This window comes from Haemorhous mexicanus, chromosome 1 (assembly GCF_027477595.1).
Source record: "Haemorhous mexicanus isolate bHaeMex1 chromosome 1, bHaeMex1.pri, whole genome shotgun sequence".
NCBI classification, from domain to species: Eukaryota; Metazoa; Chordata; class Aves; order Passeriformes; family Fringillidae; genus Haemorhous; species Haemorhous mexicanus.
Window position 1 is genome coordinate 85,396,468 of NC_082341.1, and position 27,168 is coordinate 85,423,635.

The 27,168-nt window shown below is 37.8% G+C and overlaps 1 protein-coding gene across 1 annotated transcript; it reads left to right on the forward strand.

The window, feature by feature from the left end:
- The first annotated feature begins 3,053 nt into the window (after nt 1-3,053).
- Nucleotides 3,054-27,168, forward strand: SPMIP7 (sperm microtubule inner protein 7). Its single transcript, XM_059842100.1, is given in 13 exon segments — nt 3,054-3,196; nt 5,162-5,220; nt 5,223-5,312; nt 5,315-5,513; nt 5,515-5,602; nt 10,539-10,558; nt 11,143-11,166; nt 11,168-11,279; nt 11,733-11,800; nt 12,908-12,946; nt 13,478-13,582; nt 23,747-23,854; nt 27,144-27,168. Coding segments are annotated over 13 exon segments (1,080 nt in total).

A 27,168-nucleotide genomic window follows, 5' to 3' on the forward strand; every position in this document is an offset into this window, starting at 1 on the left:
AAAACTGAAAACAATGATATTAAAAAGAGAGTGTTCAAAGTTTATCAAAATGCAATGGAATAAATGTATCTAGAAATGTTAAACGCTACAAACTGACAAGACATGAGAAGATGTACATAACATAACTTGTAGGAGATTTAGGTGTAATTAATGCAAAAAAAAAATCTTTTTTTTACAATAACAGCTTAAACCCGAAGATGGAGCTCTTGAACTGTTTATTTTAAAAGAACCAGAAAAAGTGAAAGCCATACAGTTACCAAAGGAACATACTGTGGAACTTCTGGATTTACTTTCTTAGTATCTTTAATGGCATTGCATGCTATACTGTGAGAAAATCAGTTTAAATTCTCTTTCATGTGCATACACATTTCACTTGCATAGCAGCCATTTCACTCTGCAAATCTTCCTGTCCACAGATGAATTCCAGCTCTCAAACACTCCTTTCCTCACATTTGAGACAATCTTTCAAAAAATTTTTAAAACTATTGTTTAGATATCTTACTGAAATTCCTTTGGAATTGAAATGGTGCTTGCTGCAGCAGGGTCTAGCACAAATGATTTTCCCATTCCCTCTCTCTGTTTAAAGAGTGAATGTGACCAGGTTAATGACTCCCATTCCATAGGGAAAAAGTAAAGTATCAAGAAGTCAGTAAGTCCCACAGAAAGAGCCACAGAAAATTAAGTACAAGGGAATTGCTTTAACCGCATTTTAAAGTAATTAAATATATTATTCCATCTCTTCTGTCTGAACCTATCTTTAACAAGCAGCGGGAAAAATCCTTTGTTTCAGTACTCTCTGAGAAAAAAAAAAAAAAAAAAAAGTCTAAATTAACTCCCTAATTAAGTTTTTTAATCAACCAAATACACCAGAAATACATAGAGTCTGATTGCTCATTGGCTTGTGCTTTTTACAGGCATTATACAAAGTATGAACAACAGTTCCTTTTGCAGAAGAACACATATGAAGAAAAACAGTTTACATAGTGATCAGACACATAGAAGTTTGGGGCAATTCACCCCCAAGCTCAGGATAGTTCAAACCTCCCAGTTGTGACCATGCCCTCAAAAGGTTCATTTGACATATAAAGTGTCTGTTTGTTGAGGATCCCTTGCTCAACTTTAAAATCAGACGGAGTTAATTCAACAGTTTTGCTACTAATTTATGACATGGAAACAGGCCAAAAGAGCCTGCAGTGAGCTAAAGTCAAGTGTAAAAGGATAACATCCAGTTCAATGCATTTAAAATCTACTTGGGCAGCAGTGCAGACACTACTGAAACATGGAGAAATCGAGCTCTTGTGTTTCCAAGGGTTCTGCATATTGGAGAAGAGTCTCGATTCAAAATGAGAAAGAGTAGGTGGATTGTTCCCACACAGGAAAACAAACCTTCCTGCTCCACCCTGAGGAGAGAGTTACAACAGCCTCAGGTAAAGAAGGGTCTCTTCCCACTCCTTGTCGAAAGGAGGAACCAGGGTATATTAGACCAAATTAACATTATTCCTATGCCCATTGAGTTGAAAGGAAATGTCATTCACCCCCTTAAAGTTTCACATCAAGTACATCCTACTATTTCATAAAATATTTTTTTCTGAATCTTTCCACCTTAAAATCAGCATTAAAGTTTCAAAATCAAGTATCTTCACAATAATTTATCATAAAATTAAATTTATTCTGACTCTTGCACTGGCAGGAAACAGTTTAGAATGAGCCTTAAATAATTAAAGAGTCAGTTTATTAATTAATAAAGTGCTGTATTATTATATTAGAGTGTTCAATTGGCATTGTTTTAATTCATGTATTTAGAAATTAAAATTCTATAAAGTGATAGGAAAAGATTTACGTCACGGTAACTGCCAAAAGTTTTTTTTAAAGTAATTATATTTTGAGATAGTTTTAGTAAAGAGATTTCTGAACCAAAAGATTATATTAATAGCAATTCTATTTACTTAAGTTATTTTTCTCAATCATGCTAATAGTCAAGGTTGGTTTTCTAGATCCAAGTATTTTAAGGACAGCTGGCATTTCTAAACTGCCTATTCAAGATAAGTGTTGTGCAGAAATATTACCATTTCTATTACTTGTTATTTTAAAGTCATACAGGAGAAATAATTTCAGTTTCTAATCTGTCACATTTAAGTGTAACCCTCTAGAGAAAAAGCCTGCAAGATATAAACTCTTTTATGTTTTGCAAGTGGGTCTCTATATTTTCTTTCTGACAACTACACCACTCGTGTGTTTCCAAAGTTCAAAAAGAAACTTCTTTATCATATAGCATGCCAAAGTTAAAAATGCAGTGTCTTTTCAGTAAGACCAAAACTTCCTTTAGATGGCTCAGAAAACTCAAATGTAATTAAGACACTTCAAGAAACATGCTCTACATTGTCATAAAAAAATTTATTAATCAGGGTAAAATATAGTACCAAAACTGTCAACATTTGTAAGTTTTTTAAAAACCCTAGGGGAAACAAGCAAACAAACAAAAATCAACAAAACAGCAACAAATAAACAAACCAAAATTAAAAGTCCTATGTTCTTTACATTAGTCTTAAACTCAGACTGTACTAATGAGACTTTATGCAATAAAATGGAAATGTCTTTTCTGGAGCAGACATTGTCTATAATGCCTACTCAAACCAAAGACAGAAAAAATACTCTGATATTTTTGTGACTATGTATTAAAACACTGCATGTGGGTTTCCCTTTTTTGTCAGAAAGTATAACTTTTAATTTCATCTTTAATCACAGCCAGACCATAGAATAAGAAGATCTAGCACATATGTACACTGATTACATTACCTAGCTAAATACTACCAGAAAGCTTAAGCAATTTACTGTGTTTGAATTTCCAAACCTCACTAGGAAGCAGAGACTGTTACCCCCACCCTGGCATGCAACTTCTTTGGCACATGGGAAGGCAAAATACCCCTCTCTCCAGCACCCTTTTTTCATTCTTGTGGGGGAAAGGAACCGAATTAGATAATCCTTTAGCTTTCCTGCATCCATCTGCAAATTCATACACGGAAAGGAAGTTGAATCCCACTGGGTGATCTTAGATGGGTAAAGCGCTGGGAGGTGTAAAACAAAACCCGCAGGGAAAAGCTCCTGTATTATGGAACAGCGAGTCCCAGACTGCAACACCAACTCAACTGCCAGCCTGCCAAGGGGTGCTCCCAAATAACCAGCGACAGGAGCAGAGGCAATGGCCTCAAGCTGCATCAGGGGAGGTTCAGATGGGATGGCAGGGAAAATGCCTTCGCTGAAAGGGCTGTCAGGTGCTGGTACAGGTTGCACGGGCTGCCGGCAGGAGGGTGGGCAGGAGGAAGAGGAGGAGGAGGTGGAGGAGGAGAGGGTGGGCAGGAAGGTGGCCCCGCGCCCCGCCAGGCACCTCAGGGCAGGCACACCGTCCTGCCCTGCCCTGGAGCTCCCGGGGCGGAAAGCCTTGGGGCTTTCCCGGCCGCAGCGCCCAGCTCTGCCTTCGCCTCTGGCGAAAGCAGGGAGGGGGAGCAGAGCAGAGGCTTTCACATCCTCAAACCCCAGGAAAGCGTCTGCTGCTGCTGCCTCCGCCGCTCTGCCATCCGAAATCGTCCCGCAGCTGGGTTTACTGAACTTGTCCCAAGCCGTGCCCGCTGCTGGGGCAGCTCCTCGGGAGCAGCCAGGCGTGCGGCAGCGCGGGCTGCGCCCGGCCGGAGACACGGGGAACCGCGCTCCCTGCAGCTCTTCCTTAAAAAGATAGAAACCAGGGAAGTCTTGGCTGCAGAGCTAAAGAACTAAAGTGCTAAACTAGACGTTGTCGTGGGCATCCATAGCTCTGCTGCTCCGTCTTCATTGCACTACTACAAAACGACAATTAAAGTGTCAGGAATCCGAGGGCGTTTGCATGTTCCTGTGGCATCTGAGTATTTAGAATCTGTGCTGCAGTAGAGAAGGGATTTTCTGAAAGATGGAGGCAAGGAAAAGAGCGGAAAGACACGAGGAATTCTCTGGGGAGCAAATAATGTCTGACAAAAAAAAAAAAAAAAAAAAAAAAATTAGTGGAAGATTTGGAATATTGTTACTTTTCCAGAGAATGAAAGCAGTTCTTTATGTCAAAGAACCAAGGATGATCCACAGGAATACTGAAGCAAAGTAAAAGGCAGCCGTAGCAGAGAGGACTAGCCTGGACACAAAACCAAGTCATCCATGTGCTTCTTTAGGCATGGATCACTTCACAATGTTGACAGTAGAAATAATTCAGCCTTCTTTGGCCAATTCACTTATGAGGATAAACAGGATAGAATTCCTGTCAATAAAATCCAAGACAGCTTAAATTGCATTTCATTCTACAAGATGAATGCAAAAAAAAACAAGAGCCATCCTTGTGATGTCTTCCATCCTGTGCCTTACCTAGGTCCCATGTATTTACCTCTCCTGTCATCTTTTTCTAAAACTTTCCCGGAGGACATAAGAAGGTAGGGAGGAAAAAGTCAGTCTGCACCACTGAATGTAATTTCTAGTGTGAAACTGATAATATTTGATATGGAAATTACTGAGAGTCAGTAAATATAGACACCAGTATGGCATTTTAAAGATTGTTACTAGTAGAAGTCAAATTTTGGAAGTTTTTTTTTTACTCAGGTAACTAATTACTCAGTATGCTAATTTTTAGCATAACTCAGGTAGAGTTATGCTAAAAATTGGACACAGGATGTATCAGACAGAGTTGTGTGTTTTCAGTGTGTTGGCTTAGCCTTACAGTGCCCACACTGCATATGAAACATTCTCATCTGTCACTGCAATTTGTTATGTGTGTCCCCTTGAAGGACTACATTGCAGTGGTAGGCATGAACTAAGTTTCACACCAGGAGAAATTACATTAAGAGGTGTTTTCCATCGTTACCAAGCAACAGAAAAAAGTTGAGCATGCAAAGGCCCTGTCCTTTCTCTACCATACTTGATAAACCCCTTTCATCCTCTTTCAGAGAATTCAGTAAAGAATTCAGTACTGAACACTGCCATGCTTTTCTGTACACGGTTTTTTTTCTGGAGAATGACCTCTGCTTTTACTGTGATTTATTGGCTGGGACTTCAGAATCTTGAAGAAAGAGGAGCAAGTTGCATCTTTTAAGTTTACTGCACACAAGAAAAGTAGAAGAGAATAACTGTTTTCTGATTGACCTGAAAGGCAGGAAAGTGCCTTTGGGAAGTCCTCAACTGCTTTGCCAGTTGAACCAGTTCACAAGATGGTCACCAAGGGTATCCAAGTCTGTTGAAGGAGATGTGTGTGTCTGCTATGAGGGATCTTGGGAGCAATCACAGTTTTGCCATCTTTGAAGAGAGAACAGTACTTATTTCCTTAAATGCTATCTATTCACTCCTCCAGTAGGGGCAAATCACCCTTTATTTCCACACCAGGATGTTGTGCCTTTAATAGATCCCTGCTCAGGTTTTGTGAGTCCAGCAGCAGGTGCTGAACAGCAGCCCAATGTTGGAAGAGCTATTGAATCTCTGGCAGACTATAGCAATAGAGAACCTCACCAGAGTCCCCACCATAGGTGACAGTGCCCAGCTTGAACATGGATACCTCCTGGGGGAAACCAGCCAGGACAGAAAGGGGAAGTCCAGGGTATGACTCACAGGTAAACCATTTTTTTAATCACTGTAGGAACTGGTGGTGCTTAACAAATAAATAAAATTAGTTTCAGAACTCCATTCCCCAGTGTCCTAGAGGAGCAATCTTATGTTTAAGGAACAATCCTAAAGGAACAATCTTACATTTGTCCTGGATATTTGAACTGAGCAGAACAACTGCAGTATGATGATTCTGCAGTTTGTATGACTCATTATCCCTGCTGTAGCAAAGAGATACCAGTCAGCAAATTTTAATGAGAATTCTAATGCTAAAAAACAAAAAAAAACAAAACAAAACAACTTTTAAGGTAATTATTGTTTTTCAAAAAATCTATTTAAGTAAAATGGGAAATTATTTACTGTAGTTCTAATGAACACCAACTTTAATGCAAACTAAGAAACTCAAATCACTCCAAAGTTAGGAAATCCCCTGGATACTTCAGTGTATTTTAGTATTTCCTGACAAGTTGCTGTGCAGCACATTTAGAGACTGTTTCAGTGTCTGGTTGATCAAAGAACTGTAGCTTTTTAAGACTGCTATCACATATTGGCCAAAGTACAACATTACCCTCTTACTTTATATCGGTGTCTTACACATAAATTTGAATCTGATTATTTTATAGTGATTGTAGCACCAAAATGGAAATTCATTCCTTATAACATAGAGTAAAATTCGCTTGATGGTTTCAGAATTTTTTGATAAAAATTGTTGAAAGCAGAAATACCAGCCCAGGACTTATAAGGATGGACATAATTAACAAAAAGCAATATGTTTGAAGCTAATTTCAGGGACTTTCATAGAGAAATGCTCATTATAGCTAGAACAAAAGTTTATGGTATCTCACGCTGCATGCTCATAGATGAGGGGAGGCATTTCTTAGAACATGGTAGCAAAATGTAAATAAATTCCTAGTTCCATTTTGCTATGAAATAATGCAGTCACTGCACAGTTAAACAGTGCAGTTACTGCACAGTTAACAACACTTTATGCACTTTATTGTCATCAAAAAGTCTCTAAGTACCATAGATTCTGGCAGTGGTTTTGGTTCCCAGTTTCTGTTCAAACTTTGCATTTTAAATGATTTCTTGCTTAATGCAGCCATATAAAAGAACTGTAGGGAACCCAAGAAACCACAACGGATAAAAAAATATACTACATTATTTTCCTCTTTTTTTTTTCTTGCCCATACCATGTAATTTTCACTCTTATTACGCGTTTACTGTTTTCTTCATTTACATATGAAAATTAGAGTACAGACATCAGTCAGAAATGTTCAGCTGTTTTTTTCTGCAAGCCTCTGGAAAAGTGAAGGGGAAAGAAGATTTGAGATAAGCAATTTTATCTTCCCAATAATTTTTCCAATGCAAAGAAAAGCAGGCAGAGAGAGACATAGTCTGGCACATAGAGACACACCTGAAATGAACACACACCTGAAATGAACACAGACAAAACCTGAAACTGAATGACATCAAGTCAGTAATCTGGGTTACAGTCAAGAAAGTGCTCTGAAAGGGACAGCAGTTCCAGGAAGCAGATAGAAACTGCCTGGTGGCTTTCTGATGTTATTTTGTTCAGAAAGTTCACTATTAGACTAAAATGCTGATCCTGCTGAAGTTGTCAGGAAAAGTCAAACTGAACTCAGGGACAAACCTTGAAACAGATAAATTTCAGCATAAATTTCTTAAGGAAGTGGTATAAGTGTTCTTCCAAACCTAATATGCATTTACAAGTTTTTTTGTGATGCTGAGGTATTACCTTCAAATGTGTAAATATTAATAGAAAAAGTTGATGAGTTTTTAGGTACTATTTTTAATGAGACTGCATAAAATAATTCCAGATTTTAGCTGTATGATTCAGATCCCTACTACCAGCCCCCAGGCATGTGATCTAAGTTACTAACCTTTCTAGATACCAGTCCCAAGACATTCCACAGCTAAGTCATTTGGGGAAGTTGTGCTGAAAGAGAGATCAGTCAGGCATTTTGTAAGCAAATTCTACAGTCACTTTCTCCACTGTGTCTGGGATGAGCATAAAAAGAGAGAGAAGCAGCCTTTGAGGCAGATGAGCTGTGGTATATAAAACATCTGCAGCAGACAGTTCTCTGTTGTGAGAAGATGTAGCACTGTGGCTTTGGCAGTCCACAACTTTGAACTTCTTTAGCAGACTTCTGCATCTGCTGAGCAAAGCAAACTCTGTGAAGTTCTGTAATAGCAAAGCAACTATGAGAAGCTGGTGAAGGAGGTTGTTCTAAGACTGAAGAATCAGAGAAAGGATGACAGCTGAGGAGCTATTCTCCAATGTATTCCATACAGGGGAGGTGCTCGGTGCTAGAAGGACAGGACTTAATAGTGTTTGCCTGTGGAGTCCCCTTCTCTCACTCATATGACAACAGAATTTTCTACCCTTTTCCCTGTGGTCTCAAGTTTTCTTTGCAGTGGTTAGAAGGAGAATGACCTCAGAATTTGACCATACAGGTGTATTTGTACTGAGGACCTGGTGATTAAGTCTCCCTGCCCAGTTTGTAAATATTATTCTATTTGTAGGCCTTAACATAGAGGATAGGTTATGGGGATTGCAGAATGAACCAGGTTATCTGAGAAGTTTGATAAAGAGCAGAGATGATTTCTTGCCTCTGCTGAAAGCTAACACATCTGAGGACACAGTTTTCTCCAAAGCTGGGAAATGAGAAGTAGGAAATACTATAGAGTTAACTTATAGACTTGGTAGTAATAATTTTTTAAAGAAATAAATAGTTTACTCATGCTGCTACTAGAATTTTGAATTTCTCCAAAAGCCCATGTAGTCCAGCGTTTCATCCAAGACTGTACGTAGTGAGTAAAGTCATCATCCTTCCTCCAAATATTTTCCAATCATGTGATGATTTGTTGATCAGGGGATTCATGACCAGGAGATTATGTGTTTTAATAGCCATGGATTCACAGATTTGTCTTCATGAATATATACATTTGCTTTTTGAGCACATCACTTACCTTCCAACTCCCTACTTACAGATAATTTGTGAATATGTTACGCAAAAATGTCCTAGGCCCAGATGGGTTATCTGGAGGTCTCTCTACCAGTGGTCTCTCCCTACCTAGAAAACTGATTTTTTCATCCCTTCATTCTGTCTGTGATCTTCTAACCAATTATATATGCATTAGAAGATCTTATCTTTCTTCTACTGTATTTTTGAGATGCTCAGTTGGAGAATTTAATGCATTACTTACTGAAATAGTTGTGGTCACCTTATATTAATTTATCTGTGCCTTTGTATAGGAAGAGTTCCTTTCCCAGTGGTTCCTCTGCTGAAGCAGTAAGCATTTTCTCCACAGTAATCATTACTCTAGAGAAGCAATCATCAGATTGACTGAGAGCTATCTCAAGGTAGGATTCCATCCTCTTTTCCATTTCAAATATTGATAGAAAATTACCTGAGGCAGTATTTAGGTACTTAGTAAGTTAAAAGTTTTGAGTGCCTGTAGAAATAGAAAGAAGAAAGTTTAATCAAAAGCAAAAAATGTAAAGTAAAGTGAAAAGATATGTGCAACTTAAAAACAACAAATGAACAATTTATGGGCATTCAGACCTTGACATATTCGATGTCTGGACAACAACCAGCCAAATTAAGTTCAACAAGGTGAAGGGATGGAATCTGCACTCTGGTTGCATGAACAGACTGGGGAATGAGATGTTAGAAAGCAGTGCCATGGAAAGGAAACTGAAGATCCTGTTTGATGGCAAACAGGACCATGAGTCAGCAGTGCCCTGGCAGCCAGGAGGGCCAGGAGTGTCCTGGAGAGCATCAGGCACAGCATCACCAGCCAGACAAGGGAGGGGATTGTCCTACTCTGCTCTGCACAGAGGTGACCTCCCCTTGAGTGCAGTTTTGGGAGCCACAATATAAAAAAGACATGAAACTATTAGAGAGTGTCCAAATGAGGGGAGCAAAGATGGTGAAAGGTCTGGAGGGGAAACCATATGAGGAGCAGCTGAGGTCCAGGACCTGAGGCAATGGCCTAAAGCTGAGTAAGGGGATATTAGGTTGGATATTAGACAAAGGTTCTTCAACCAGAGGGTGGTTGGGCACTGGAACAGGCTCCCCGAGGAAGTGGTCACAGCACCAGCCTGAGAGACTTCAAGAAGTAATTGGACAATGCTCTCAGGCGCAGGGTGTGACTCTTGGATGTGGTCTTGTACAGGGCCAGGAATTGGACTTGATGATCCTTGGGGGTCCCTTCCAAGTCAGTTTATTTTGTGATTCTGTGAAAAATGGCCTACAGCATACTCAAAAATATCTGTGCTATTAAATACCCATAAAACAATGAAATGTGTAATAGCATACTGCCTAATAAGCTAATAGGTCATCTGGAAATAATGTAAAAAAACTTGAAATAATCTCTTTAAGGCTGAGTGCCATTGAATAAAACAACTGTTGTTTCACTAAGGGTTAGATTATTTATCATGCTTACAGTTAAAGTATTTCACTTTGCATTTGTTTTTCCTTGCCCAATAGCAGAATAATTCATTGTTAATTAAACAACTTAAGCTTTTTTTGTTGCTTATTTTGCCATGCACGTCCTCTCCAATATAAACTGGTGAGGTTTATGCTTAGTTACCAGTGGTTTTCAGGGAGTCATTTGTAGCCTTTTCTATCAAAAGACTAAGAGAGAGACAAGAAGTAATGGTATTATCATTATCGTTTGTATATGAAGAGAAATAGAATAATTAACCAAAGAATCTAGTGAAAGAATCTGGAAAAGTCATTTGAAAATCTTTTATTTGGTATTAACTGTTGCTTAAAGTTAATATTCCTAATTTTAAAATATAAGGGGTCAAAAACAGTGCACAGTGTCTACAAGTCAAATACTAGCTGTTTCTTTTTAAAACAGTTTTTGCTTTTGTATTTACTTCATTTTTTTTATCTTCTAAGGTGCTACTAAGCACTTTTAGGTAGCAGAATATACAAGACTACAAAAAAAATTTTCTAGCAATCAGAATTTCTGCTGTTTAATGGCGTTTAGCATCGGATTTATCTCATGAACTTTTTCTTATCTAGAAGCTTGTATCCAGTCTGTGCCTTTCATCTCCACTTCTCCTGTAGACGGTGAAGAGAAACAGTTGTTTCCAAAAGAGAAGGTTGTACATCTGTCTTCAGCACCTATCAGGGGCATGATGTGCTTGGTGTCCAGTCCCTACTAATGTCTCCTCTCCCTTTACTGATTATTCAAGTTCGGACAAAATAAATCCCTTCACCACTCTAAGCTTATTGAAGACGAAGCTACCTCTTTCACTTAGTGAGTGAGACCATTTTAAAGAAGATAATCCTGTGAAAAATCCTGTGCAGTAACTACTGGCTCCCCAGCAAGAAGAACATAATCCTCGGCTTTTCATTTCCCATTAAAAAAGAAATCGATACTTTTGTTACTTTCTACATCTACATCTCATAGTCCTTATATCTATCCACCAGTGTCATTCATTAATGATTATATAGGAACTTTTTCCCTACTTTTTTTATTTTGTAATTGTTGATCTAGAGCTTACAAAGGAGATCCTTGGGATAATGTTTTCTTCCAAAATACAGCCTCCAAAATCAACAGGGGAGATGTTGGATGATCCTATTTCCCAGTATTTCACAAAAAGACGATACAATCCCAAACCCAAAATAAGCCAAGTCAGTGAACAATTTCTTAGTTACTGTTTTTAGATTTGCTAATGAAAGGGAGACTAAAATTTGTGTAGGTAATCCACATAAACCCACAAAAATATTTCAAGTAAAAATAGTCTCAAGTGCTCATTAAAGGTCACCACCACATGCCAGTAACTGCTCAAACTATTTCACGTTTCATATTTTTTCCCTGGCCCTCTCTGTAAATTGATACAGAAGACATGCGTGCAGAATGTCAAAACCAAGTACAAGGATGTTGATAAAAAATTGGTTGATAGGAATAATCTACCTTAATAAATCTCACTTCAAGTTAATTTATGTGTGATTATTAACTGTTACAAGTTTTATTTTTAATAGAACTAAAATTCATTCTTACAATTGGTCTGATTGCTGCCTGAAGAAACTATTAAGTCAGATTAATTTGCTAATGTTGCATACAAGAAGCAATTATGATTTTAGGTTGTTGGAGACTTCTGGGACAGATTTCAAACAAGATCTTTTACCTTTCCACAGAGATCTGGTGGTTTGTAAATTTCAGGTTTTTTGAATCTTGGAGTTGCCTGAACAGTCCTTTTACAAAGTCTGTGGACAGTTAATTATCTCAGCAGACTATAACTAGAGAAGTTAAGATAGTCAGTTAATAACTGTATCAAAAATATTTTCTGCATGCTTCTCCTGTGGGAGTTAAATATAAAAAGCAGAACAGAAGAAACATGCAAAGGGAATGATTGTCATGATTTCATACATCTGATGTTTGCATTAAGGCATGACATCTATGAAAACACCATACCCACGCACTAGCTCAGGGGGATTTTTGCTGTCTGTCCAAAACAATCACTTCTGCACTGCTGTCTTTTATTTATTCTGTATTTCATCTATTCAATTCTATCTCAGAGTGAAATACTTTAGATATGTCCAGTAAAAAGTCACAGAAATGTTAAAAGGGGTCAAATAAGAGCTAAGTTGAGACAAAGAAAGAAAAGTTGATCAAAGTATGATAGAAAAATAGGAATATGTCTTCCAGACTTTGAGCCAGAAGGTTTGCTCAGGCAAACTCAATGGATAGGTGAGTTGCTGGGCAGAGTCAGGCATTCAGTGGGAGAGACAGGTACCTCAGGAGGGTGGAAGAAAAGCATAGATAGATAGATAGATAGATAGATAGATAGATAGATAGATAGATAGATAGATAGATAATGCTGTTGTGGTTTCTTGAATGATACTCTTTCAAGGGGATATAGTTGTGGACAGTGAGAGTTGCTTGCAGGGACAGACAAAGAGAGAAATTCAGACCTGATGTTAAATTGTCCTGTGTTCTCAAGAACTCAATTAAATAAGTGTTGCTTTAAGGCAAGTAGTTAAATTTTAAAGAAAACTTGCTTATACTGTCCTGTGAAATTTACTGAAGTCCTAATATCAGCAGAGGTTAAAAGAAATTCTGCTGAGCTGGCTCATTTAGCATATATGCCAAACTAAATATTTGCCACAGTCTTTTACCAAATTCAAATGAGCACTGTATTATTCCAATAGGTAAACTTTGACTTGTCACCCCCTGTCTTTTGGGACCTCATAAATATTCTATCAGAATGTTCTGTCTGGTGAAAAAAAAAGTGATTGATCTATTTTGTATTTAAAAGTGTAAGCCAAAGCTCTCAATCCTGTCATATCCCTTTGTATATGTAAGTACAGTATCCCTGGGTTGTTTCAACTTTTGCCATTTTTGATTAAGCCCAAGCAGTCCCTCTCTCATTTTCTGAAACAAGAATTGTATTTGGACTATGTTATTTAATCTTAAGGCATTTTCTGGTGCCAGAGTGTATGCTGAGTCTCCTTTGCATGTGGGTATCTCCAACTTTTTACCTGTAAACTAGAACTCAGAATCTGTTATGTCCACTTTGTAAGAGTATCCCAGTCTGATGATAAGAATAGCCAAAAAGACAAGAGATGACACTTTTCTACCTTATTTCCATTTTTCCCCAAGCCTCTCTGAACATATGTTTTAGAGCTGTCAGTCTTCATGTGCTGCAAGTTCAGCAGATGATTGCCTTCATCTTGGGATATGCCAAGCACACAGGGCCGTTCATCTCTGTGTTCTTTTCTTGTGGACCATTTTAATAAATAACTAGAATTTTGGAGCATGCAGCGTATGGTTCAGCTGCCTCCACCAGCTGTTTTATAAATAATGTACATATCTTTGATTTACTTTCTATCTGCTGTGTTGGTGCAGTAAATTTTGAAGGCAATGCTGATGTAGAATTATTCCTACTTAACCATGTTCAAACTTCCAAACCTCACTACACAAACATTGCACACTATGTCTCACTTCTTAGCATGATTTTGACACTGCCTCTTGCATGATTGTTATTTGAGAAAAGGGAAAAACTGTTAAAAATATGATCTTGGTGAGAAAGAACGGAAACATGTTTATTTTCACACTATACCATACTTTCATACTTCAAATGTTTCCTGTTCTTTATTATTAATGGTCTGTTGCAGGTTTGATGAGTAATATGATTTGAATATCGCCATGTCAAAAGTGTGTGATTGTTAACTTTAGTCACTAGATGGCCTTTGAGTGTGCAAAAGCTCCCTGAATGCTATTGGAAAACTATATTTTTAGCTAGATCATTAACTTTGAAGGTTTTCATTTTAAGCCGTTCCTAAACGTGTCTTTAGTAGCTTGAGCTGATATTAAGTGCTTATTTGCAAACTTTTGAGAAAGGAAAATGGTAAAAGTAACAGCTTAATGAAAAGAATTAAAATGATAAAACAAAAGAGAAACTAGATTAGTTTTTTTATTTAAACAGAATTTCTCTTTGCATCAGCCTTTCCTGTGCATCCTTGAAATGGTTTTCTCCAGCTCACATTTGTGAGGAAAGTACAGAAAAGGTACTTCACTGGGTAAAGCAGAGGGTCAGAAGCTGTAGAAATATTGCCCTCCCTGTTCTGAAAGAAAGACTTGATGCTGGGTGTTACTCACATCAGAGCATGTGCTAAACACTCCTGGTTGTTGGGAGCTGCCCTGTGAGTAGCTGGAATTTTTGAGCTACAACTTAGATCTGTTCGTTTATGTTTCTTACATCTGTTTCAGGGTGAATGTATATCCTTTTGCAGTGCTGTTACCTGTGTGGGGAACAGCACATCATTTTTTCACACAGCAGCAGCTTCACAGGTAAAGCGATGTGCTGATCATTGTAAGGTTGTAAGGTAACATTTGATCCATATTACTGCAAACAAGCCTATTAATTCCAAGTTTTTTTTACATAATCCACGATTCTGATTATTTTATCTTACCTTCTGCACAAGTCATCTGGTTTCTCAGAGCCTGCATCTAACTTTTCTGCTTGAATTATGACAAGAACAGTTTAAATGGTTATTGAGAAATGGCTGTGTTTTCAAAATACAGCACAAACAGAAACAGCACAGTGCTGAACAGGGATGTCTGGGTTGTGGTGAAGTTAAAGGGTCATTAACCCTTAGTTCTGCTAGGTTACTGCCATTATGGTGGAACTTTGAAGAAGAGAAGCAGATGTGTGCACCCTGCTGCAGGCAGACATCCTATCTGGGTCTATTTGCATCACATGGAGGATTTGTAAGTCTGAGCAAGTCATTCTGTATTGCCTTCTCTGGAATTCTGCATCTCATTTTTCTGTTTTTTAGTGAGGGAGGCTATGGATTTCATTGGTTTCTGGCAACAGGGAGCCCAAGATCTCTGAGATTTAAAGGCTTCTGACATCTCAAAGCTCAAAAAATCTCAGTTGTAATAAACTCAATTGCGTCTGGAAAATTTTATTAAGTTTTTCACACTTGTTATCCATCCATGACTGTCAGACATCAAGATTGCTATGATTTTAAGCAGAAGAAAGAAGGAAGTCAGAAGGCATAAAACTTTGCCTATAATTTGTTTTTCTCACTTTGTGTGTTTGCCAGTAGTTTTCGAAAGTTGTGCAAAGGCCAATAAATTTAACCAAAATCCTTGAAAAGTCAGATATATACTTTGGATTGAGAAGCCTAAATAGGATTTTTAAGTATAAAGGGTAAAGCTCTCTTAGTAAATAGTCACTTTCACTCTCATAGAATAGCAGCAGCACTTCCTGCTTGCAGCACTTGGGCAGCAGCATCAGTGCCAGGGCATTACTCCAGAGTGAGACACTGTTCTTCCCCAAACCATGCAAGAAAGTGGTTGCCATTCAAATTATTAGCAAAGCTGAAAGTAACTAAGAGTCATCTGTCATGTATCTGCAGAGACAAACAGGAAGAGTGGTGAACCTGGGCATGTTTTTTGTGTTAGCCTTGCACCCACCCTCTCTTCCTTTTGGCAGAACAGGAAACCATCTTCTGTTTTTCTTCTTTTTTCTTAAGGAATTAGAAAAAAGATAAAAGTCTTGACCTGAGCTGTAGTTGAGTCTAAAAGCCCCTAATACAAGATCACTGTTGTGAAGAGCTGTTGTGCATATAACCAGCACTCCAGATTGTATTGTGAAGTCCTTGCCATGCGTATTGGAAGTCTTACTGATGTAAATCCAGGTGCAACGTGATAAGGTCATTCACTAAATTTCCATTGGGAGTCTGTAGTTAGGAATGAAACTTCACATATCCTGAGCCCAAGAATGTGCTATTTTAAAAACTGAACTCTTATATTTAGGCTTTTAAAATATTTCTTTGCTCAAACTTGGTTTTGTATAATATTAACTAGGACAAAGTGATGGTCAAATATCTTGAAAATTAGGCTGAAATAAAAATGAAAATTTAAGAATCATAATCGTGTTCTCCAGCTTTTCTCGGTGGTTCAGATATGGAATAACTGTGGGAGCACATGTAAAAAGCCATGTCATAAATGTGATTCATCTAGAAGTGCTAAATTTATGTATATGAATTTATTAATAACTGTGAGGGTAATCTGGTGGCAGTCTAGAATAATCAGTGAAAATTCCCAAAGAGAGCTATGGATGTGCTCTTTGGGTCAGACTCTTCATCTATACACGTGACCAAAAATCCTGGATCATAATGCAGTTTTTCTCATTCTCTTCCAGGCTTTCATTAAAACCTGTCTTTGGGAAGAATCATGAATGGCATAGTCTTTTGAGGCCTGTTCCAGCCCAGGAATGTAGCATCATTCCTAATATCCATGGTTTGTATATGCACTCTGAATATGCTTTAGAATGAACTTGTTGCTCTTTTTCATCCCCAGATATGCTGTGATCTATGCCTAAAAGCTGGAATCTTGAATCTTCTACCATTTCTTTGTCAAGGGTAACATAGAAATAAGTTTGGGGTTTTTTTAAAGGGACAGTCAAAAAATTAGGAAGCTGTTGTGGAAGAGCATTCTGAAAATCTCTCTCTGATGCAGTCCTCTTTCACCAAGAGACCTCATAAAATTTTTCAAAAAACTTAAAATCCCTATGTACAGCTCAGTGCTTGAGTAGGCTACATTGTCAGAACACGTGGTGTAGGCTTGAAACTTATCTTCTTATCCTAACAATTAATGAACTTCCAAGCTGAATGCATTGATAATTTTTTGTATTTTCAATGTACATTGCTTGTGTGATGTTTTTAGGTATACTGGATAACAGTTGCCCAGTGGCTCAAGTGGCTTTTGTGGTATTTTGAAATGCACCATTTTTTTTGTGCATACTTTTTTTCTTAATTTTTTTCCTTACCTTCTCTACTAACCTGCCAACTGTAAACTCTTTTGCATTCACATTCTTGTTTTTTCAAGCCCATGAAGTGTAAATTCCATTGGAATCAGTGAATTAAGGGTATTTGTCTAACAAGATTTCCTGAAGAGGGATAGGATTGAAAATCTGTTCACATATTTCGCAGAACTGAGACCTCTAGGATTTATTTTACAAGACTTTAAACTCTGAATTGATTGTGTCTGTTTTCCTTGGTTACTTTTTCTTTGTTTCTTAGTCGTTTGGTTGTTAATAATTCCCTTATAATATTCATTTTATTTGTGGAAGATGATTGCAGCATTTGGCTTTATATGCCACATAACTACCCATATATTATTTAGGAAAGCAACTGAGTGCTAAATGAGTATGTTTTGTGCAGCTAGCCAGGCTTTCAAAAATAGCTCAGCAACCACACATGAAAACCAGAATTCTGAAAGAGCTCACATTCTGGGTGCACGTTGATCGCTACGCTCCTGCAAAAATCTGGCCACAAACACCACAATCTGATCTCCTGTGTCTAACTGCTGCTCCAACCCACATACGCACCAAGGAAGAGGAGGACAGCCCAAACACTGGAAAAACATTGTGTTTTTAGAGGAAATTCTGCAGCAGAGCTACAGTGACTTCCAAGAGGCTCAGACTGATGAATTCTCTTAGCACTTTTGAGAGGTGCCATGTTATTAAAAAGTGAAAATAAGTCATGACCAAAATCATTGTTTTTTTTTTATTAACAACTACTTTGAAATACTGTCTTTCTTATGTAGAAGTGCATTTTCAACTCAACAATTTTGAAAACTGTAGAGAAACTGTTTTTATTGGATCATATGGGTTTCCAACATAATGATCTAATGTTCTTTTCTTCCTAAAAATATTTATATTCATATTTTATTTTGTATAATTCTACTTCACCCCTAGCCACCAGCTTTTTTCCTCTATTGACTTCTTCCCCAATAGGCTACTGAAACAAGGTTATGCTCTATGTGGTATTTTAGATTCTGCAGGTGTTTTAAGGGTCAATGGAAAAAAGCCTCCCACGCTTTGGTGATGGGGATTTCCTCTGTAGCATTCTGGGTCTGGGCTCTGCTCTGACAAGCACAAAAACTCTTCTTCCTGGTATTGTTAGAGCTCCCTCAACTTCAGTGAGCTGGTAGAACTTAATGTAGTAACGGTGTAGCACATTTAGTGCATTCCAGCATACACAGCAACAGTTTATTTTAATCCAGGTTTATTTCCTATATCTGACTTGTGCTTTTCTCTTTAGAATGTCTTTGGTGTTATAACACAATAACTTCCTGATTCACTGCTGTGCCTATTGGAATTTACCTCTTGACATCTGACAAAAGCAGTTAGGACAGTGATTATGATTTCTTGTTCCACAGTAAAAGCCTCTGCCTCCTCAATTAAGTGAAAAATGGGGCAGTCATTAGCTTTTCAAAACTTTCTACTCATTCCTCAGCCCTCCGATTCCACGGTAGAGGGCAGTGCTTACACAATGCATGCCCATTCTCACCAAGTGTGAGTTACATAGCAGCGCTTTTGAAACATCAGCTAGTGCATAGCCAGAACACTGGTAAAGAGGTTACAATACTGGTTTTTGACAGGTACAGATCGACAAGGCCGCAGTGACCTGTCCAGTGCCATAGGTGCTGTGTGTGTGAGGAAGACAACAGGATCAGATCAAAAGCATTTGATTGATGTGGGAAACCTGCAGCTGCTAGGAAGACAAAGTCCTAAGTGTTTTAAGTCCTGCAGTTCTTGCACAAAGATACTCTCTGAAGCTACCCTTTACTTATGGTTTCTCAAGCACATTGAGCAAAATGCTACTATCACATCAGTACATCTGTCGTGGCTTCACATATTTCTTCAGTGTAGTCATTTTCCAACTGTCTATGTGCATGCATCTCTTGGAAATTCAAGTTATCAGAAACCTCACAGGCCACAATTAGCTGGGGACAGGACCCTCTGCTGTCTTGCACCTTGCACAGTCATTTCCAAGGCCTGCTGTAGAGCTTTCTCACAAAGTATTCTTTCTTCAGAAATTGACAGCTGGTCTACCATACATGCCTGTGTAGTGGTTCTCCAGTTTGACTCATTCAGGTGGTTGTGGAGGCAAGTGTGTGTTGAAATATCCTATTTTGGCATTTGTCAAATGAGATTTTCTTGCTGCCTTGAAATGCTTTATTGTGTCTGAAAAATAGTGTCCCATACTACAAAGGGGGGACTGAAAATTTTGAAAGCAGAATAAAATTGTTTGAAATTGTAGAAAAAAAGTTTTCCACTTCAACATGATTCAAAATATTTGAGGGAGTTGCCATTTGATGTTTTTATCTTTTCAGGAACCCAAAACCCATTTTTAAGTACCCATTCCCTATCGTGCTTTGATGGCTGAGGGAGATGGATGTGAGATGAAACCCAGAATGCTGTTGGTCCTATTTTCTGCTCTGCATTAAAGCACTTTGTTTTGTCTTCACAAGTAATCTTAGGTATGTTCTTTCACAACACAAAGGAGTGCCTTAATTTCCTGACACAGGATCATGCCTGAGACATTTCTGCCACAGGTTGTTCTGTTTGGCAAATAATATCACAGAGGCAAAAAGGATTTAGAAGGGCACAAATATGTTACATTTGGAAGAGAATTTGAGGTGGAAGCCAGTTGCGAGCTTTATATACTGTGAGTGAGATCTGAGAGGCTTATTTTATAGTAGCAATAACCAAAAGAGGCACAATGACTTCATATGGTGATTTAGTTCTATTGCATTTATGCAGGGGTGTTTATAAGAAAGAATAAGATGTTAGCAACTCTTTGCTTGTAAGTGTTAAAGTAAGAATCTACTGGGTATCTCACTGGAAAGAATACTAGATAGAATTTTTCCACAAAGAGCTTGGATACCTCCATTGCTCAAGCTGAAGTGCTGGATCCAAGGTTTTCAGTAATTACAGATTATTTGGGGGAAATCTAGATTTTACTCCCATACAAACAGGTGATGTGGAATTTACATGGCAAACCTGAGCATCCAGTACCCTGGAGGCACTCTAGACCATCACTTCCAGCTACTGCTTCTGAACAATATGTATCCCCTGTGAGTCCTGTGTTACAGGGAATTATCTCAGATACATTAAGAGTTCTCAAATAGCTCTAAATATCAGTATGGAGGGCCTACTAAATTAAATCTATATTGATCTTCCTGACCATTGACAGGAAATAGAAATCTACAAAGACATCCCAAGATGGTAAAGCTCCACCTCAAATCCACTGTCCAGTTCTGAACTCTTCACTAAAAGAGGACATGGAGGTGCTGGAGCATGTCCAGAGAAGGGCAATGGAGCTGGTGAAGGGTCTGGAGCACCAAGTCTTGTGAGTACCAGCTAAGGGAGCTGGGGTTGTTTCACCTGGGGAAAAAGAGGCTCAGGGGGAACCTTATCCCCCTTTACAGCTACCCAAAGGCCGGGGAGGGGTGGTGGGGTCAGTATCTTCTCCCAGGTAACAAACAATAAGACAAGAAAATATGGCTGCTCAGGGAGGAGAAGGAGTCACCATCCCTGAAGATATTTGAAAGACATGTAGATGTGGCACCTGGGGACATGGTTTAGGGTGGACTTGGCAGTCCTGGGTTAACAGTGAACTTGATGATCTTAGAGGTCCTTTCCAAACTTAGTGATTCTATGATTCTATGGACATAGAAAGCAGAAGCACACCGATGCAGAGACAGTTAGAATCACTACAATTCACTTGAAAAATCAGAGTGCCTGCACAGATTCAACTGTCAGCACAATATATTTGTTACTGTTGGGACTAAGAGCTGCTAGGATGAAAACAAGGAAGTGTATGAACAAGAAAGATGTCATGGTTACAGAAAGAAAGCTTGATGACGGCAGCATAACCACAGAGGAGTTTTGTGTGTTGCCCAGTGGTAGGCTGGCACTTAGTTGTTTTCTTCAGCAGCAGCAATGGGTTAGCAGCTCACCAGAGAAAGCACACAAGAGCCAGATGGCATGATCCAAAAAACAAAAACGCAAAGGGGTACTTTTTTAACCTCAGTTTCTTCTGCTTTATCACCTACATAACCGCAGCACAGTTTTGCATCTTCTCTGCAGGTTCCCAGGAGAGCAGCTGCTTTGCTGTAGTGTAACCTTGCTTGCTTTCCTGGTACCTTTAGCTTCTTTCTGTTCAGCTGTCTTCTTTTACAGATCCACAGTCATCCCACATATTATGAATGTACCAACTTCTGTCAATTGTTTCTAACAGAGAGTCTAGAACAAGTCTTCATCTTGGGTCATTTTTTAGATTGACTTTTGGGTCACGTTTGCCCATTTATGATGCTTTTATCTTTTCTTCTACTTTGCAAGTTTCAAAGGTGAGAAGATTTTAACAATCAGATTCCTCACAGTTATATAGTTATAATTATACTATTATAATTATAGTAATGCAACTGTATAATAATACACCTAATATATTAATATAGAAATATTGTCATATAAAATATTAAAAGTATTTTATATAATATTAAAATATATAGTTAATATTATAATATGCAAAACTATGATAATATAACAGCAAAATTATTATGTGATTTAACTTCAAATAGGATTATAAAGTGCTGGAAGCACTACCAGGTATAGGACAACCTGTTGTCCTACCTATACAACAGGTATAGGACTACCTGTTGTCATTCTCTTTGTGACTCCCATACATTTCCAAGGAAATCACTGGAATTTCATGACATATGGCAGACATATCTTGCTATGTAGCCCATTACCAGGGTAATAAACCTGGGCTCACAATTTGACTGATTCCTTCAGAGTAGTATCAGTTTTAGATGAATTCACATGCTTACAGTCACAACAACCCAATATCCATTGTGTCCCTTGGTGGGATCCTGATATGCAGACAGAATTTTCTACAATCACCTAATGTGCACTTGACCTAACAGTTGTCTACTTTGACATGAAAAAGCAAATTTGAATGCAACTCATTTTGGCCAATTCTGAAAACATGTTTTACTACTGTAAAAGGTTTTCAAGCCACTTGTTGCCCCTGTGCAGCTGCTGTCAAGACAGAGCAAATTTGTTCCTTGCCCAGCCAACTACTTAGTGATTCCATATAGGCAACAGCTTCCCAAGTGCTATGAAACCTCTGTACAGATTCTACAAAGCCATCCTCTCTGGAGAGTTGTAGACTGTAGGATGGCATAGAGAGTGTAGCAGTGTATGGAGGTATGGGTTAGTGCAAGGTTGCTCCAAACTGAGATGGAGAATTAGGTGGTCCTTCTGCTAACTATGGATGCAAGGACTACAACACATACCACCAATGCTACCATGCCAAATACAGTTGACTCAGAGTTCTGTGTTATATCTCTAGGTAGATACAGTTTTTTGTCACTACCTCTGAAATTCTTGTGAGGAATTTCAGAGCCAAGTTTCCCACTGCAAAAGTCAGAGATATGCAAAATCTGATAAACTGTATCTCTCACATGTATCCATTTTTGCATCCTGTGCTGAACATAGTTGTGGAGAAGGAGCTTTATACTAGCAATACATGCATGTTGCTAATAATTCTATGCACTTAATAATAAAAGAAATTGTTTATTTTTACACAGAGTTCAGGGAAAATGAAGAATACTTGAGGAATTATTTGAAAGGAAGCACTGCTATCAGTTATATGGTGTGAAGACCCACAAATGACTAACAGAGGCAAGGTGTATAATCCCAAATATTTAGTTAATTCAGCAGATGAAACAGCTTGTGGTACGCCTTTACCTCCATGTGCATGGGCAGTCTGGATGTATATGCATACTTCATGTGTGTCCTATGTTTAATTGTATAATCCAACAGTATCCTACTTTGAGATGTCAATACTGAACAATATCAAAGATACTCTCTGAAAAGCTTTGAGTTGCAAAAAAAGGTACTATATTGAAGTTTTATATTGTTTTATTTCTAATACTCATGGATTATCTGAATTCATATTGCTACCTATTTTTTTTTTAATTTTGTCCATCTCTGCTTCATCTTGCAACAACTGTTATCAAAATTTTCTTTGTGCTGCTTCAGATAAGTAGAGGGTTTTTTTTACTCCACACATTTAAGGAACTCTGCTTTTCATTTTCACATTAAAACAGCATCAAAATTAACAAAAGGCTTTCATTTTCCAAGATGTGGTGCAGATCATCTCAGTTCAGTGGTTCACTCACACTAGAATTTAAGTTGGTGCCTAAGCAGTGTTGTAAATACTACATCTTAATAAATTCTAAAGGGAAATTTAGAGAACCTTAGAATAATTTGGGAAATAATTTATATTTTAGCCCATGAGAAATCACACCTGTTGGCTTAAAATCTATTATGTAAATTCCATATTTGAAGCTGGAAACTAAATATGAGATAAATCTGTATCATATTTTTAAAGAATATTTCCTTGCTTTTTGTGCTCTATGCAAACTCTGTGATTTCATTTTTTCTTTGTGATTTAATATTGCTTCTAATCATGAATATTACATAGATATTAAACCTAAACAGATTGAAGAAAAAATAATTCTGTAAAGAGCTCACCTTTACAATGTCTAACCAGAGATTTTGGCCCAGATCATCAGCTAGATCATCATAAAGTTGTTTCCCTGACTTTAAAGAAGCTATGACAGTTTATATATTGTAAGCACTTCTCGTTTTATTATTAAGAGCTTTTACTCCATCCATCTTTGATAAATCCCATCCATTCTAAAACTTATCTATAAGTCATATTTCAAGCCTATAGTAATTTAATTTATCCTTTCTCCACCCCATCTCCCTTTTAACTGTTTCCTTTAGCACTCCAAATATTCCTGGATACACTGGTGAGGTTCATTGGTCAGCAACTCACCCAGCAAATTCTAATCTTCCATCAACATCCCCATCAGTAATTGCAGGAATGCATGGGTAGGTATGAGGTATATTTTTCAACTTGTTCAGAAAAATTACTGGGAAAATCATAATTGCATTTATTTAGTTAAAGAACAATTAAGTGTTACACATTATATTCTATTGACTTAAAAAATACAGAACAGTAAGGGTTGGATCCCACTACATTATTGTCATGATAATCTGAAGTCCTTTTGAGGTTTTAGAATTTTTCTGAAACATTTTATGCTATGTCTTGGGAAGATGACTTCTTTTTTATTTATTTATTTTTAATAACAAATGCCTTTATTTTTTTCAAAGACACCCAGGAATGTAAAAGTTATCAATTCCCAAAAGAAAACTGTATGGAGTTTCTCAATTGATCTTGGCAGACTTAAGAAATAGGTATTTTCATTTGCATATGAAAAAATGGTTGTTGGAAATGGGTGGGTTCATTTAAAAGGCAGTGAGAAGCAGAGTAATACCATGCCACCACACTGACGTAGCTTGGGACCCTGTGAAATCATCACAGCTCCCCATCACTATCATGGCTGCCCCATTAGGTGAATAAATAATCTTTATTCTCACTTGCTCTTCCATAAAAGGCTGGTTAAACCTGTGGGCCAATATAAGTATTTAGATGTCTAACTTATTGATTTCAAAAGATCTGGACATTCAAAATCACTGAAAAATTCTTTTCCTTTTGTTAGCATGAAAAGTTTCAGGTGCTGGCAAAGAACTAACTTAGCCTTTCTCCGTAATAGGTTAGTAACTATTTGTTTCTTCTCTCTCCTTTATGATTTTGTGCTTTAGATTCTTCTTTCTTGTTTCCTGTAGTGATCTAGGATATGGCGACACTAGGATATGGTGAAAACATCCATGTTTTCCTGAGAAATTTATCTTCTAACAGAACTTTTAATTTGCCTTAAGATTCTGTCCACAGCACATCACATTTTTTCAGCACTGTCAATGAAAAGTATCCAGAAAAGGCTCAAGGAGATTTTTCAAGGAGCTGCATGGCTTTTAAAGAGTTCACCTTTTCAAGAGTTTCACCATTTTGATGAATGATCTAACTTACTTTTCTGCTGCCCTCCATCCAGTCACTTCTGCTCTTTTTCTCTTGTGATTACATTTGGAAAATAGGCAGTCACCTGTAGTTATGGGCTGCTGTTGACAGGAAATGGAAAGATGCAACAACATCCTGAGTCTCCATAACATGATAAAGCTGAACTCAAAGCAGTCTCATGCAACTCTAAATTACTTATAAATGTCACAAAAAAAAAAAAAAAAAAAAAAAAAAAAAAAAAAAAAAAAGACAAATGCATCCTAGTAAAAATCATTTAAGGACTTCATTCTGGTGCCAGAATTCAAGAGCAAAAATGACAGGCATCACTGTGATCTGAAGAAAACACATCACTTACTTCCTTTGACTTTTTGACTTTACACAGATGTTGCTGTGGGTGTAGTTCACAGTGGAGGAATTTTCTTAATGTATAGCAAGAACAGGATTATCATTCTGTGCTAATGGATACTTTCCAGAATCAGGACAGAATCTCCTGACCTTTTTGAAGTAGGTTGTGCAGGAATAAACTAGAGAGCATAATCACATCCAGAGATTGCAGAGCAGGTTTTGCCACCCTTAGCCTGAGCCTGAGCAAATGTACCTATATGGTACATTTCCCTGATGAGATATTATCCCTGATAGCAAAATTGTAATAAGTGTATGGTCCTACTTGTGGAGTAGGACCATAGTTCTTAGTGTTCACTGAGCTAAGATGGAACATTCTAGTCTTCCATGAAACTGCTACATAGAACTATGATGAATGCTGAGAATCTCCCCTCAATGTTAGTTTCTGATGCCCATAAAAGAGACACACTTAACATTTGATTCCTTCCCTTTATAAAATAAATTATAAGAATTCCTGCTGATTTCAGGGATCACAGGTCAAACTAGACTATAGTGGAGAGAAGAGAGATTATGCCCTTAATTTGGGGTCAGACAATTTGCCTCATGTACTTTTGATCTAGGATGTGATCTCATCCTTACCATTTTTAAAAGGGTGGCCCCTTTCTTTGTCTCTTTGCTCATTCTCAAGCAATGATTGTATTAATTTCTCAAGAAGTATCAAGTGATAGCATGTGGTGGATGTTTTATAACTGCTGTCTACAATATATGATCATTGTTCTGAAGGTATCAAATGGAATCCCTTGTGTACTGCTAACCTGGTCCAATAAGTATTCCTGTCAAAAGTATCAGCAATATCAGACAGACCAGGCAGCATGCAACCACTTCTGCATGGAGTTTCTATTGCACGGTGTTCCTACAGGATGTGCTGCAAAATCCTGTACACCAGTGACAAGCTACAGGACGCGCAGCAAAATCCTGTACACCAGTGTCAAGCATTCTGAAGTCAACAGAATTGTATAGGATATGAAACAGTAGAAATATGGTTTTCTCATCTTTGAACATGAATAATGTTTTTATAAGTCAAGCTTTATTGATGTACTTTAAATCTATTTTTGTTTCTGGGTAATCCCAAGGTGCAGACAGAAAATTATGTTTTAAAGTCCCCTTAGAGCATTCAAATTCTGGCAGATTTGTTTAACTTTTGCATAGGAAGGAATGCTTTATGTGTTGTTTTTTCTTGTGTCCACTGCTACCTGGAAAATAAAAATCCAATTGCATCTCAGGTTGCATGGAACCCATTGGTTTCACCATAATTAATCTTAGATGTGTTGGATTTTGTTTGATTATTGAGAGAATTGAGAAGCAGTCTAAAGCAAGTTGCTTTGAAGATCTCATAAGTTATCTCTAGGTCAAAAACATGTTTTTTTAATATGGAGAGTGAGTGAACAAAAATGTCTGTGGTCAGTTCTGTGTCAGCCATGACAACTGGGCATCTAAAGCAGAGGTTACAGTGCCAGCAAAGTATTTTCAGAAAGCTTGAAAGCCAAATCTCCAGCATGACCTTCAGGCACCAACGGGCCTAAGGTGCTTGAGGGCATTTGATATGGTCATGGCAGGTCTGCACATGTACTGTGTGGGTCAGCTGTAAAACAACTGTGTGTGTGAGTGTCTTTGTCTCTGTGGTCTTGTCTGTGTGTCTGTGTTAAAGAAAGGCTGGAGAAGCTCTTCAGGAAAATTTACCACCATTGATCTTTAGGGGGCTCATTCTAACACTATGGAATATTGGAAATTATTAATATTCTCTGTGGCCAATTGGCATGTGTTTGTGAAGAAAGCAGTGAGAAGGAAAAAGAGAGAATGTTTAGGAATATGAGAGCATGTTTTAAAATTCTGTTTTCCCCTGTCTTTATGTGACTGCAGACACATTGCAAAACATGGAAGTTGA